The following is a 13,496-nucleotide window of genomic DNA, read 5'->3' as shown; positions in this document are numbered from 1 at the left end:
TTCATAAATGGTGACACAGCAGCTTACAAGCTGTACATATAAGCTGCCAATACGCAAATGTTTTTGTCATAGTGAGATTATAATAAATGACCCAAAACGATTTATTTATTAAAGTAAAACTAATAGTCACATGACATGAGGAGTTACTATAGTTTATACTGTAAAGCAGCAACTATGTGTTTACCTGTCAAATTGGAAGGAAACAATAGGCTAAATGTATAAAGGTCTCAGTGGATTCCTCAGACTCCCATTATATGGAAAAGAAGTCACACTACCCAAAAATATGTTGTTCCTAAAATTTCAGGAAACAAATGTGAATAAAAACATTAGAAACACCATATGGGATTCATGAAGATTGAAAGTGTGATAAAACCATTTATAATTTGCAAACTGTAAGACTCACTACAACTTTTTTTCTGAAAAATGAAAAACAAATGGTATGCATGAAAAGCTATTATACACATCAGTGTGTATGCAGCACACTGGAGACATAGAAATACAAGTGATCAGAATTTATAGAAGTTCTCCACATAGTGTTTTGGAGATAGATTTAATATATTCTTTGGCAAAGTAAGTAATTCTGACATTTTAACAGAAGTCTACAGACTATTCGCCCTGTTATTTTTGCAATGTGCAATAAATAGATATGGCAATAATTAGGATGTAATTGCAACTCTTAACTATATTATGCTCAGCACTATCTAACAAATACATCTGGCATCTTACATTAGTCAGCATAAAGTCATTATTAAATAAAATCACAAAATTTTATGTAAAAATTAGACACACGCACAAAACTAATTTTTTCGCATTTTTAATATTCCAAAAATGTCCCAAGCATATCAGAGTGGTGAAATAATCTTACATGTGTAGTACATTCAGGGAAAAATAAATGAGCCATTCAAGCAAATAGTTTTGATGTTCTGCAACAGTGTTTGCCACTAAAAGCTGTCCAGATTCAATGGTTTTACAAACACAATTTGCTGCACCAAAATCACATTAATAAACTTATCAATTATGTACACACATATATTTGTGTGTAGGTGGTTTTACAACACACAGATAAATGTCTCAATTTTTTTTTTTTGCACAATGTGAAAGAGTACTATTTCAGTTAAATTTCCAGAATTAAAATAGGGAATAACTGTACGAAACGTGCATGCATGCCCGCACACACACACACACACACACACACACACACACACACACACACACACACACACAAAATAGCACCCTATATGCTGTTGTAGCTGTATCAAAAATACTGTAAGCTTTTCTAAAACCTATGGCAAAGATAGTTTTAAAGGTAACAACAGTTTTCACCCTTACAGTTACATTACAAAACAAGAAATAATTAATTTACACTGTTGTAAAACTACATACAAAAGTATGAAAAGTATGCTGGCACAGAATTATTACAACCTGAAAAATTTTAACTTTACAAGACAATTACAAGAAAGAAGTGCACTGCTATGTATAGTTCTGCACTTTCTGTAGTAAGCACTTCAGGCAATTGATGGTATATGTTGAACTACATGTGTGTAAAAATGACACCAATGAAAGCTGTCTGGCTAATGTTAGCATTACTCATAGAAAGACAATAAAATAGAACCTAATTTTTTTTTACATAGTATGCTCTATAGACATGCTACAGTACCTTTCTAAATGTAACATTGAAGATAAATAACTGTGACAAATAGTGTATTTTGAAAAACTGAAGACTGTAGTTACTGGAATATGATAATGGTTACATCATGCATGACATACATAAAATAGATTACAGTAATATTTCATGTGCATCTATAAAATAACTGAAAACATGAGTGACATTACCTATCGAGGTCACACTGTGCTTAAAAAATTACTCCACTGTGAGCTTGCCCCCTCCCATCCTCTTCTCTTAATTCCAGTGGTTTCCACTTTCTGAACGTTATATATCTAAGTTTTTTGTGTAATTTATTGGCACTGGATAGAAGGGATCAACCAATGGAAATTTGAGTAGAGCTGCTGCTAAAGTCATGACAATGGCCATCGAAGGAGGAATGCTCTGCAATTGACTCATATTTGTATTACAACAAACACAATTTTTTTTTAGTGGCACCAAAGGAATTATTTTACATTTAACATGCATAACAATACTGTTTAATAATTACTTCATTTTCCATTAGCACTGATGATGAAGACAGCACCACAGAGTATAGTTTCCATGCAACATAAATTAAATGGAACTGAACTGAAAACTCAAACATATTTTCATACTTTGCTCATCTTGGTCTTGGAAGCAGATATGCAATTTCTGCCTGCCATATCACAAATAAGAGGAGAACAAAATTACATACAGAGGAAACCAGTGATATCCTGTACGCAAAAAATTCTATCTAAAATCAGACATAAAAGTATCAGAGAGCTGAATAATTAACGTTAAAATAAAAATATAAGCACTGAAAACTCACAGAGGGACTGCATGCAACTTGTCAACGCAATTAAAAGGTCAAGTAAAATAAAGTTCTTCAGGGAACATGAAATCTCATTCTCCTTCCACACATTAGGGAGACTGCCTTGTAAAAGAACCCATGATGCAAGCAGCATGAATTGATGACACTGAGTATGATAAAATCCCATAAAATGGAAGACCTGACATATTTGAGCTCTTTCTGTACTAAAACCTATACTCCTCTACCTTGACTGAATGTTTCACGAATAAGCAGAGAGAAATACAATGATACAATAATACATGTCCCGCATTGTTTCACTGAGACTGCAATGTAAGTAGTGAGAAATCATCAATCCATATATTCAAGTTTCTAAAATGTGCCTTTACAGAAACTCTGATTACATGAACAGTACAAAACACCTCTATTAAGTTATTTTTGATGATTCATAGAATCACACTATAACAGTTGCATTATCTTAGACAGAAACTGACTCAATGCTTCTTGCTATTGAGGGGGGGAAAAAAAGGACAGGATATTCTTCATAATGTAAAACTGCAAACCACTTCTTATACTAAATAAATCTGAAAGTCATGATCAGTCAAAAATTGTGTGTTAAATCTAGCAGATGTAATCATAAATAGTAAGTTATTAAAAATCTAAACAGAATATAATTCTGTACCTCTTCATTAGTTTCATTTTTACTGACCTAGATAATACACAGGAACCAATTGTCGTTTTTGCTCCTGATGTTTCTTATTTGAATAGATACAACATAACAAAATGTTTGCACATAATATTACATATTTCCACAGAATATGTAATCTCAGAAAACCATCATCCCCTTAACATAATCTTGGTTTCATATGATGTTATGTGCCAACTTCAAGTACATAACTCAATTTAAGGCAATCCCTCAGGGAGGACAGTTGGTAACCAATGGCTAAATATTTATTCTTGTCTTGTGAAAAAGACAGCACGGGCTATGAAGTTACAATGCTTGTACTCTGCACACTCAGGCACTGCATCTATAAATGTTTTCAATCACTACTTATGAACTTCAACATTATAGGACCAAAAGTATCCACGGAAGGAGACATTTTACGTTAGACAAGCATCTGGAGGGACTATACAAGAGACAAGTGCACTGTGGTGGTATGGATGAGCAGTGGGGTACATTTTTCTGTTGCCTTGCACAAAACACACATATAAAACCACTAAACTTTTGTCAACAATGCCAAGCAACTGTGTCCAGTAAGTTACATTAAATGATACATAGGCATTTGTGACTGCCAACATTTACTTAGGTACTGATAGACATTTTACTGTAAATAACTAATAATTGCTGCATTAAAGAGCCTATGGAGCTTTACTAAATGCATGTCCATCAAGAGATTATCCCATAAACTTCCTGCATACTTGGCTTTTTTATTTTGTCAGTGTAAAAACAAATTCAATTCTGAAGTAGTTCACTATTCATCCATGAGAATTATAGAGCTTATCAAATATAAACCAGATTCCTTTAAGTCATCTAGTTACAAAGTTTCAGCCTTCGAGTCAAGTTTCAGTTATTAATCATTAAGTACTTTTCCAAATTCCACACAAAGATTTGACTAAAATTGGGCATAAAGTTGCTGCAAAAACACAATATTGTACAGTTATAAACAATGAAATAATAACATGATAACTCATGAGTTGGAATCAATATTGGCACCAGGGCTACAAAGAAAATAATATTATATTGCAAACCTACACATATAAAATGGCTAGCAGAGACTGCACCACGAATGTTGCTGTGATGAAAAGAAATCTCTAGATAGTATAATTAAAATGCAAATATTTAACTATCTTCAGCACACAGTTTTAGATTCGTATCAGACAAGCAGCTGTTCGCTTCTTTTGATGGAACTGGACAAACTTTGCCAACTGAAAGTGAGATATATTGCATACTGACTGAAGTAGAAACTGATTCTAAAAGTATTTAGCTTGATTCGACATTAAATACATCTACCCTCATTCTTTCTGCACAAAAAACTATTTCATAAAATCTACTACTAATGTATCTATGGCAGCAATAGACTGCCAGTAAGGAAAATGAGTCTAATTTTTTTACAGCAATATTATATTTCAGGTGAACTGATTCTTTCTTTTTTTTTTCATAACAATAGTATATCTCAAGTGATATACATTTTCAAGCCCCCCCCCCCCGAGTTTTAAGAGCTTAGCTTTACAGAATATGAAATATGAATACTGTAAATAACAAACTTAACATTGCCGTATAAACATGCTACAAGTAACAGTGGTATTAATAAATTGAACAACATAAATATACAAGAGATCTGTAGAAGGAAAGGAGTCTCTAGTATACTGAATATGATCCTAGCTTGAATAAATCAACCAACAGAACAGGTCTTAAGAAGACATTTTGGTAGTTACCTTTTTAATGACAAAAAGAAGGGAACACCTTCAGGTGAAGGAAAAGTGTTAGGATGAGAACAGTTGCTTTATCACTTACAAACACAATGCATTTTTTAAATGTTTCAAAAGTGAAAGCAGAATTCACTGTGCACTACACACTAATGGCAAAGATAGCACAACGGCATAAGCAAAAATGTCCTACCCTGTTCCTATGCAATTAGCAGGAAGTATATGAAAAAGTCTCATGGAATATAGAGCAATCATCCCTTACTATACCATTTACAGAATATGACTCTCGTACTTCTCCCACTTTTATAATAACTCTAGCACTCTACAGTGATGGCTTGAAAGTTAGTGTTCTTTGATTTTCTTCCTTAGAAAAGGCCCACAAATTTCTAATTTTATGACTTACATTACTCTTTCTGCCACCAAAAGTGAAGATTTCACCTTCAAACAGCTGAAAGAAGTACAATATGTAAACTTATTATCAGAAAACAATGGCATCTTAGGACTCATTTATGGCACAATATGCACACAAAAAAGCAAATTTAATTTTTCACAAAATATTAAATCTGAAAATGTTACATCAACATTCAACACTATAAACATGCAAATTTTCAGACTGATAAAAATATATTAAGCACATATACTGATTTGCAGATTCACAACCTGTTCGAAAAATGTGCCTCTCTAATTTCATTCTGCCACATTTGTATCAGTTAGATGTGCAAGCTACACGAATTTGCACAGCCAAGTGCGGGCACATGCATATGCAAGGTGCTGAAAAACACACACACACACACACACACACACACACACACACACACACAAAGTGAGGTCTAACCAAAGGAAGAGGTAAATGACCACATACACATAAATCAGTCTCTCTCTAATCTTAATGCTCTTCCATCAGCGACATCATGGAAATTTAATGTGACATGAATACTATTGTAAACTATTTTAAACATGGATGGGCAAATGAAGCACCTACAAGAACATTATTTGTAAGAAAAAATGCATTCTCAACGATGAAAAAGAGAAACAACAATACAAGTCCAATATTTACATTACTCTCAGACAGTTCACTGTTTATCCTCCAACTCAAAGTAGTTGAAATTTGGAAACTTAAAGCAAGCAAATTTTCACTACTGATCCAGCTGAAATATAAGAACAATATAGCACCATGAAGATCTGTCTCTGAACTATGGCCTGAGAAATATTTTGGCATTCCTATTAACCAAAACTATTGGTTTGAAAATATGATCTGATAAATAAAATAATGGATTAAAATTACTAAAACCTGGGGGCTGCTGGCAATGGCATGATACCCTGTTCTCTCTCTCTCTCTCTCTCTCTCTCTCTCTCCCCCTCACACACACACACACACACACACACACACACACACACACACACACACCTATGGCACATGACCTTAAAAAACAATATCTAAATTACTAGCACATGTCAATCACTCTGAAGAGACAGGGACCAAGCTAAAGCTCCTGATAATTTCAGTAATCCACATTTCGCTCACAAACTAGTTACACCATTTGTGGGCACACACAAGTAAATTATACTGTAATAAAAACAGTTGAAGAAGTTTTTATTATTGCACATATTCAAAAATATATCTCATTATTTGTGACTGACTACTGAATTGACTATGAAGCTTTCAGTATGAGGTAAAAAGACAAATGTGAATGGTCATGTACCTACAGAGTTACTACTCAGCTCCTGACAGTCAAAGGTGTCATCAGAACTAAGTGAAAGCACAGCACCAAGTTTCGTTAATGTCAATGTGCAGTCACAATTGACATGTTGCTGGCGTTGTGCAATTCTACTACAAATTAACTGTTTCTGCACAATATTTTAAAAAATTATTAAATATGAGTATTCTTCAGCACTCCCATCAGTCTGTCACACATGATGAAGCTTCACAATTTTTTTGTTGATAATGTAGATGAAAATATATTCAATCAATGCATTTAGGGAAATTGGTATATAAATTTTTCAGTATTAGCAATCAGTATAAACGAATCAGGTTTACAGAAGCAGTAGTAACATTTTGTGAAGAATAAAAATAAAATGAATGTATCAAAGAGCAAAATATCTGATACACCAAAGAGCAGTAAACTATTGAAGGGAAATACAGAAAAAGCAAGACTTATTTTAAACTCTAATAAAAAAAGTAACTGATTTGGATAAGCAATATGATGATGAAATGCCCGCTAAAACATCTTTTCCTTCTTAAACACACATAAACTAGACTCAATAAAAACAACAGTACCCTGCCCCACTCCCAATTAAGAGTTGATGTCTTTCACCATATTAAAAAACAGAGGGGAAAAAAGGCAATGTGCGCCAGCACACACAAGCACCAGTCCGATACAATAACTTAACAGTAAATTCAATAACATCTTCTAGGTAGTTTACAGTATTAATACACAAAAGCAATTTAGACAGTAGTAAGAATATTGGTAACAAAACTCCAGGTTCACTATAAAGACTATATAAATTACCACTGACGCAACCACTGAACATTTTAGTTAAACATAAATCAAAGAAACTCAGAACTCTTGAAATACAGCATTTTACTATGACTGAATTGATAAACAACATAATGGCAAGAGTACAATACATTTACAAGCTAACTGGACACTCACTCAAGATGGGTATTTACAAAATCTGGTGGTTCATTGTCAGAAATAGTGTACATTTAGCACCTGATCACTGAATGTCAAAAATCAGAATGTAAGGTATTGTAACACCCGAATAAATGATCTTATTCTTGGATTCATTTATATATTAAACTTTTTTAATGTACTAGATCAACACATTTTCTGTTATGTTTATTACCAAGTTCTCCACAATTCACTAAATACACACTATAGCAAAAATAATTCCAAGAAAACTGTCGAGCAGTAATATACAGCTGCTGACAATTTTAGCGATGAGCATAACAAAATAATTATGTAAATTTTGAAATATGAAGATTTTCCTAAATGCACAACCACTAAAAGGTCAACACTTTTATTATTATTATTATTATTATTATTATTATTATTATTATTATATGAGTTCTGCAAGGCAGCTGATTCACAGAGTTATATTCACAAAGGTAAGAGATGAAATTGCAAATATCAGTACATGAAAAAGAAACCAGAAAAATAACAAAGAGAATCATTCAACTTCGCAGTTGCAACACGAAGGAGATTTTTTTGCATTAAAATGTATACAAGGAACACTCGTAGTTGTGTTCAAACTGCCACAGTTAATTTAAAAATTATTGACTATGATACTTAGGAACAACGGAATAGTAATACTGTTGCATTTGTATATTCACAACTCTATTTTTATGGAACACAATTAGCAAACAATATTGTCAGAGTACAATGAAAGAAAAAAGCAATAGTCCCACAAATTTGCCATACACCCTTTTTCTAAAAATAAAAGTGGTGCTCTACAGTACCACATTCCAAAAATTTTCACATGTTATCTTTCTTAAGACTTCCGAAACTCTCATTTTTTGTCACTTTACTTTTAATATCTGACCTTTTTTTTTAATTACTGATATGCAGGAAAAAAAAAAACAACAGAAGCCTAAAATAGCAATAAATAAATAATTGCAAAATCAAATGTTAGTAAGAGAATAACTTTTTATGTTGTGATTGCCAGTTGCTTGAGCTTAGGTCAAATATAAAAGATTTCTTTATAAAACAACCACAACAAATAATATGGTACTGTTAGCTAAATAGTAAATCTGATATGAAATTTAATTTGGTAAATTACTCTCAGAGTGTATGGCAGACTGAAGCATCAATTGATCATTTCTTTCTTTCACAAAATTTTAATTCCAACCAGTCTCACTTCATTTCATTTCACTGCAATGCTCAATGTCTTCCTGTAAAAAAATATGAATGCATAAATACTATAAAATGTTTGCTTGGTTACACATCGTCAATGCATCCATTATTTCATACTTTGTACGACTAGTTCAGGCAATGGTGTCCAAAATGCAACAGAAACAGTGGACTAATACTATTTGTCCCTATCATTTGCTGGGACCAAAATATTTGTGCAAACTGAATTACAAATCTGACAAAATCCCTCAATCAGCTTCCTACAGTACTGGAGAGCTTATGACCGAGTACCTTAGGTTTTCGCATAAAAAATATGTAATCTCATACTTAAAAAAACTTAAGTGTTCTGTAACATATAAGCCAACAATTTTCTGTTTTGTTTAAAATCAAATAAATCACTGAAACATGAAGAGAAATTTCACAAATAATCCTAATGGCAGCATGACAAGAAAGATAGCACACACACAAAATAAACACACATGTTCACACCAATTCAGCAGTATCACAACCAAGACATTTCCTGACTAATCATGTCCACATATACAGGTAATTAAACACATTTATTTACTGGACGCCTCACTTTTGCTGTTTTCTTGTTGGGTCTGGAACTTGGTTTCTGCGATACAGTGAAACTTGAGCAATCAAGATTTGGATCCCGGATGCGAGGCCAAATCTTCAGAAGCTGAGCACTATCCATGCGATGGCTGGTGATAACTGAACGATCACGCAACAAGCAAGGATCAATTCGACGACGTGCATATGTGAAAGCTGGATGATCACGTGGACGTATGCCTGCTGCTTTGGAACACAGTCCTGTCACATATACATCCTCCAAATGGAAGAGTGGCGTCTGCAGAGCGGCTTTGTACAGTCGTTTCATAACATCATTTGACATTACGTAACCTGTGCCTGACAGGTAATTTGGGTAAACTCTTCCAGGATACATATATCTCGGAGCATACCTGCACAGAAAGGAAGTTTCGAAGTATTAGTGGATACATTATATATACTCTAGCTACCCCAGCAATTAAATAGCAGTGAAACTCATATTATTCACTATGGTTATAAAACAGCTTGTGCCAAGTTACCCATGCTTATTTAACAAACAACACAAACCCTGATATAATGAAACTGTAGAAAGTTTTTAGGCATAAAAAGATGAAAAAAACAGTGTATTTCACACACATCTTTTTCTGATAACAATCAGACAAAAACAAAGTTAAATGTTACTGTTTCTAAAAAGGAAAGAAGGAAAATTAGAGCTCAATAACGGCAAACTAAGATTTTGGTGGATAGAAAAGAAAAATAGACATGCTCTGTTCAAAGGAAATATGTCAGTGTTTATATTAACTTATTTAAGCGAACAGAAAATGTAAGTCTCAATGGCTGAACAGGGATTTGAACTGCTGTCCTCCTGGGAATGACTACAGTGTCTAACCAATGCCCCATCTCATTCCATAGTGAAACCAGAAATGAGTATCCCAGTTACACAAACACCAATATGTTTAATGAAATTTAAATTATTGGTGAAACCTATGAAACAGGGCTAAAAAGCATAGGAATGAAAGAAATCACACTGGACATACCTGTTTCATAATCGAATAAAGAAAAAGAAGTAAAAACTGTTGAAAGATTACTAATGATCTTCATCACTTAATGATAGCACACAAATCAAAACTTTCAAGTTGGAGACAAGTTACTTGGGTTTGAGCTTTTATAATGATGCACACACTTTAAGAATATCCAGCTGGATGGAATATATCACAGCAGGTGAAACCCAGAAATTTGTTTTGGACAAAAACCAATCAACAAAAACTAATATAAATCACGCATGTAACGGAAGTATAACAGGGACTCTGATGCCGGCAGCCATTTTTTATGTCTTGTAGTATGACAACTACTAAAGCAAATACAGCAAAACAAAGATGGAAAGATTTTCTTTATTCTCTAAATCAGTTAGTGCAAATGCTCTGTGTGTGTGTGTGTGTGTGTGTGTGTGTGTGTGTGTGTGTGTGTGTGTGTTCTTGCCATACTGATACTTTGTGATGACACAAATCTAAGTTTATGTGCCAAATCTAAGTTTATGACAAGTGTCTGTCTATCCTCACACAATTTATATCTATATAACAGTTAAGCATTTTATAATTTGACATAACAGTTTCACAAAGATTCACAGTGAAGTTAACTTGTAAAATATATTTTTAAAATTATGAAAATTCTGGATTCACAGTAAATTCTAGTAACTGACTGGTCTTTATTAGCTGAGTCTATTTCTATTTTTTCTAGCTTATAGGGTTGCTTTTCAAGTGGTGGTATTGTTTGGTTGGGATAGATTCTGTTGTTCTGCAGTATGCAGTATGCTGCTATTAAGAATGTTCAGCAGAGTTAGTGTATGATTGCGAAGTAAATGTTACTTTCGGCACATCTGATATGAGATGATTAATTTTCCTGAAAGAGTCTAATTCAACAGAGAAGTGGAATTTTTTGATTCAAGAAAGGAAATATATAAAAAAAATAAAGTGAACAACTGAAGAATCCCACCACCCTCATTTGGTCAGGTTCATGTCATTCCGTGTCAAACCTTTAGGCATAGCAATATTATAGTAGTGGTGACCCACAAAAAGCCACAAGTTTTGGGTAATGGGATGGATACAACAATGTAGATGGCAATTTGATAGGGAATTCTATATTTTGGCAGTGAAGATTACATCTGGCAGCAAAGGCCAGGTTATTCAAGCATTTTGACTGATAAATACAGGCGAGAGAGAGAAACTAATTATGGAGTAAAAGTTTTAGGAATATGAATTCACAAAGATACATGAAGAAGATGCATGGGAGAATAATCAGTTTCAGCTGCACATGGCAACACACATTTGAAAATAAAGTAGTCCAAGGGAATCCCCACAGAATATTAGGTAAATGTTTAGGTGTGTTATGGAGGCTCTAAGGCAACTGAGGAGCAAAAGAGATAGGAAAAGGAAGAAACTAAATAAAGGATGGAGGGGAAAAAAAACAAAGAAAAACCACACGAAGTGAGGCGAAGAGCAGAAGCAGGGCAGTGAGTATCAAACACCAGGTATAATTATACTTACAGAGAGAAAATTGCTGGAATCAGGAAAGAGAAGAAACAATGACAGGATAAGACAATGACAATGGCTGAACAACTAGTTGCAAATTCTTTTAAGAAAGATGGAAGAGCAAACCCAGTATGATAGAGGAGACAAAAATAACAGAAGACACTCTCAGAAAAGAGAGCAGGTAAACCAACTTGAGAATAAGGGCATGGAAAGTCGGGGGAAGTGGTTCAACAAGTTGATTTTGGAATCAACGAACTATTTTAAGTGAAGAAGAATTTATGCAACCCAAATATATTCAAACCAGTCACTTATGAAAGAAAAGTTTCTTTTCAGTTCTTACAGTCACCCAGAACTCAACAGCAGAGTCCTATAAAACATACTATACACTATGTTTATGAAATACACACATCCTGTTTACTGTAAACTGATTTTCCAATATGGTATGTGGTTATTCATGCATATACTCGAATACTGATTCCAGAAATTCAGTTTTGATTGGTGGATTTCATCTTCCATAGGCAGTATTCACATTTAAGTAATGTTTGGGTGGTAAGGTGGCTGCTTCCTTTTTGAAACGATGGTTAATGCGGACAAAGCAATTTTATGTGGAAAGAAAGGAAGGATTTGATTGACTTGAAAAATATTAATTTCCTACATTTAGCTGAAAAAAGTACATTTCATTTTCACTGTGTAGTAGATGGAGACGTGTAAATGATGATATCTTTGATGAAGTAGAAAAATCAAACTGACTAGCAATTCTATCTAGCTGGCTAATTCCTAAACTGGTAAAAGCTCCCATAAACAGTAAACAGTGAGGGTGAAAAAACATTAGCCAAGTCTGTGTTTAGGAATATGAATGTGTCTTATTCATTTTGAAGTTTTCTAGCTGTTCCTAGTTTCCAAAATGTTGAAGTGCAATAATCTTCCTTATTGATGAATTCACACTAAAACTGGTCTTAAGCAAGTGCCTAACTCAAAATTTGCAAGAAGTACACTCTCCTTACTTCTCACCAATATAACAGTATGAGGTGACGAACCAGTTGGGCACTGGCTAGAGCTAACAAACCAGGCAGTCATTTAGATGGAGCAAAGCCAACCAGTGGTGCCGAGATACCGAGTAATGTCTTCTGAACGGGCATCAATAAATAAAACCAAAGAGTGAATGGAATTTCACAGTATGTGGCATTGTATACTTTGCATATACCACAGGACAGGTTTTAGTCTGAGGATACTATTCTGTTAGTAAACATGAAATTTATTATGTTCAGACAGAGGCAAGCAGCATGGTCAGTGGTTACATACCAGGCTTCAAATCTAAAAATCTGGTGTTTGATCTCAAGTCGATCCTTGGATTTTTTTTCTGTCACTTATCACTTCCTTCACTTCTGGCAATGATTTGTTAATATGAAAAATGTGTAGTTACACTGTGGCATAGAGTGCATATTAAAGTGGATAAGTCAGGTTAAAGCTCAGAAGAAAAGAAGGATGCATCAGACAGCAGGACCACATCTAGTAAAAGCACTGCAGCATTTAAATCAATTTTCAGGCTTTGGATGGCTTTCTTCCTTTTCTGTATCAGAATTAAGATTCTATGCATAGCTGGAGAAAAAACGTGGAGAAGAGGCATAAATTGAATTTTTTTCTTGCATGAAAATAAGTATTATTTAGCAGTCACTGAAAGTTAAAACTAACAATACTCCTGAACTTTA

The 13,496-nt window shown here is 33.9% G+C and overlaps 1 protein-coding gene across 2 annotated transcripts in view; it reads right to left on the bottom strand.

Moving 5' to 3' along the window:
* Positions 1-7,032: 7,032 nt before the first annotated feature.
* Positions 7,033-13,496, bottom strand: part of LOC126249753 (beta-1,3-galactosyltransferase 1-like) — a 117,254-nt gene continuing 110,790 nt past the window's right edge. For both annotated transcript variants that reach the window (XM_049951435.1, XM_049951436.1), the window contains exon 5: positions 7,033-9,672. In XM_049951435.1, the coding sequence (XP_049807392.1) occupies positions 9,261-9,672 (412 nt within the window). In that variant the 3' untranslated portion in view covers positions 7,033-9,260. The remainder of the gene's footprint in view (positions 9,673-13,496) is intronic.

This window comes from Schistocerca nitens, chromosome 3, assembly GCF_023898315.1.
Source record: "Schistocerca nitens isolate TAMUIC-IGC-003100 chromosome 3, iqSchNite1.1, whole genome shotgun sequence".
NCBI lineage: Eukaryota > Metazoa > Arthropoda > Insecta > Orthoptera > Acrididae > Schistocerca > Schistocerca nitens.
Note: the sequence above shows the minus strand (reverse complement) of the source record. Positions and strands in the feature narration are given on the sequence as shown.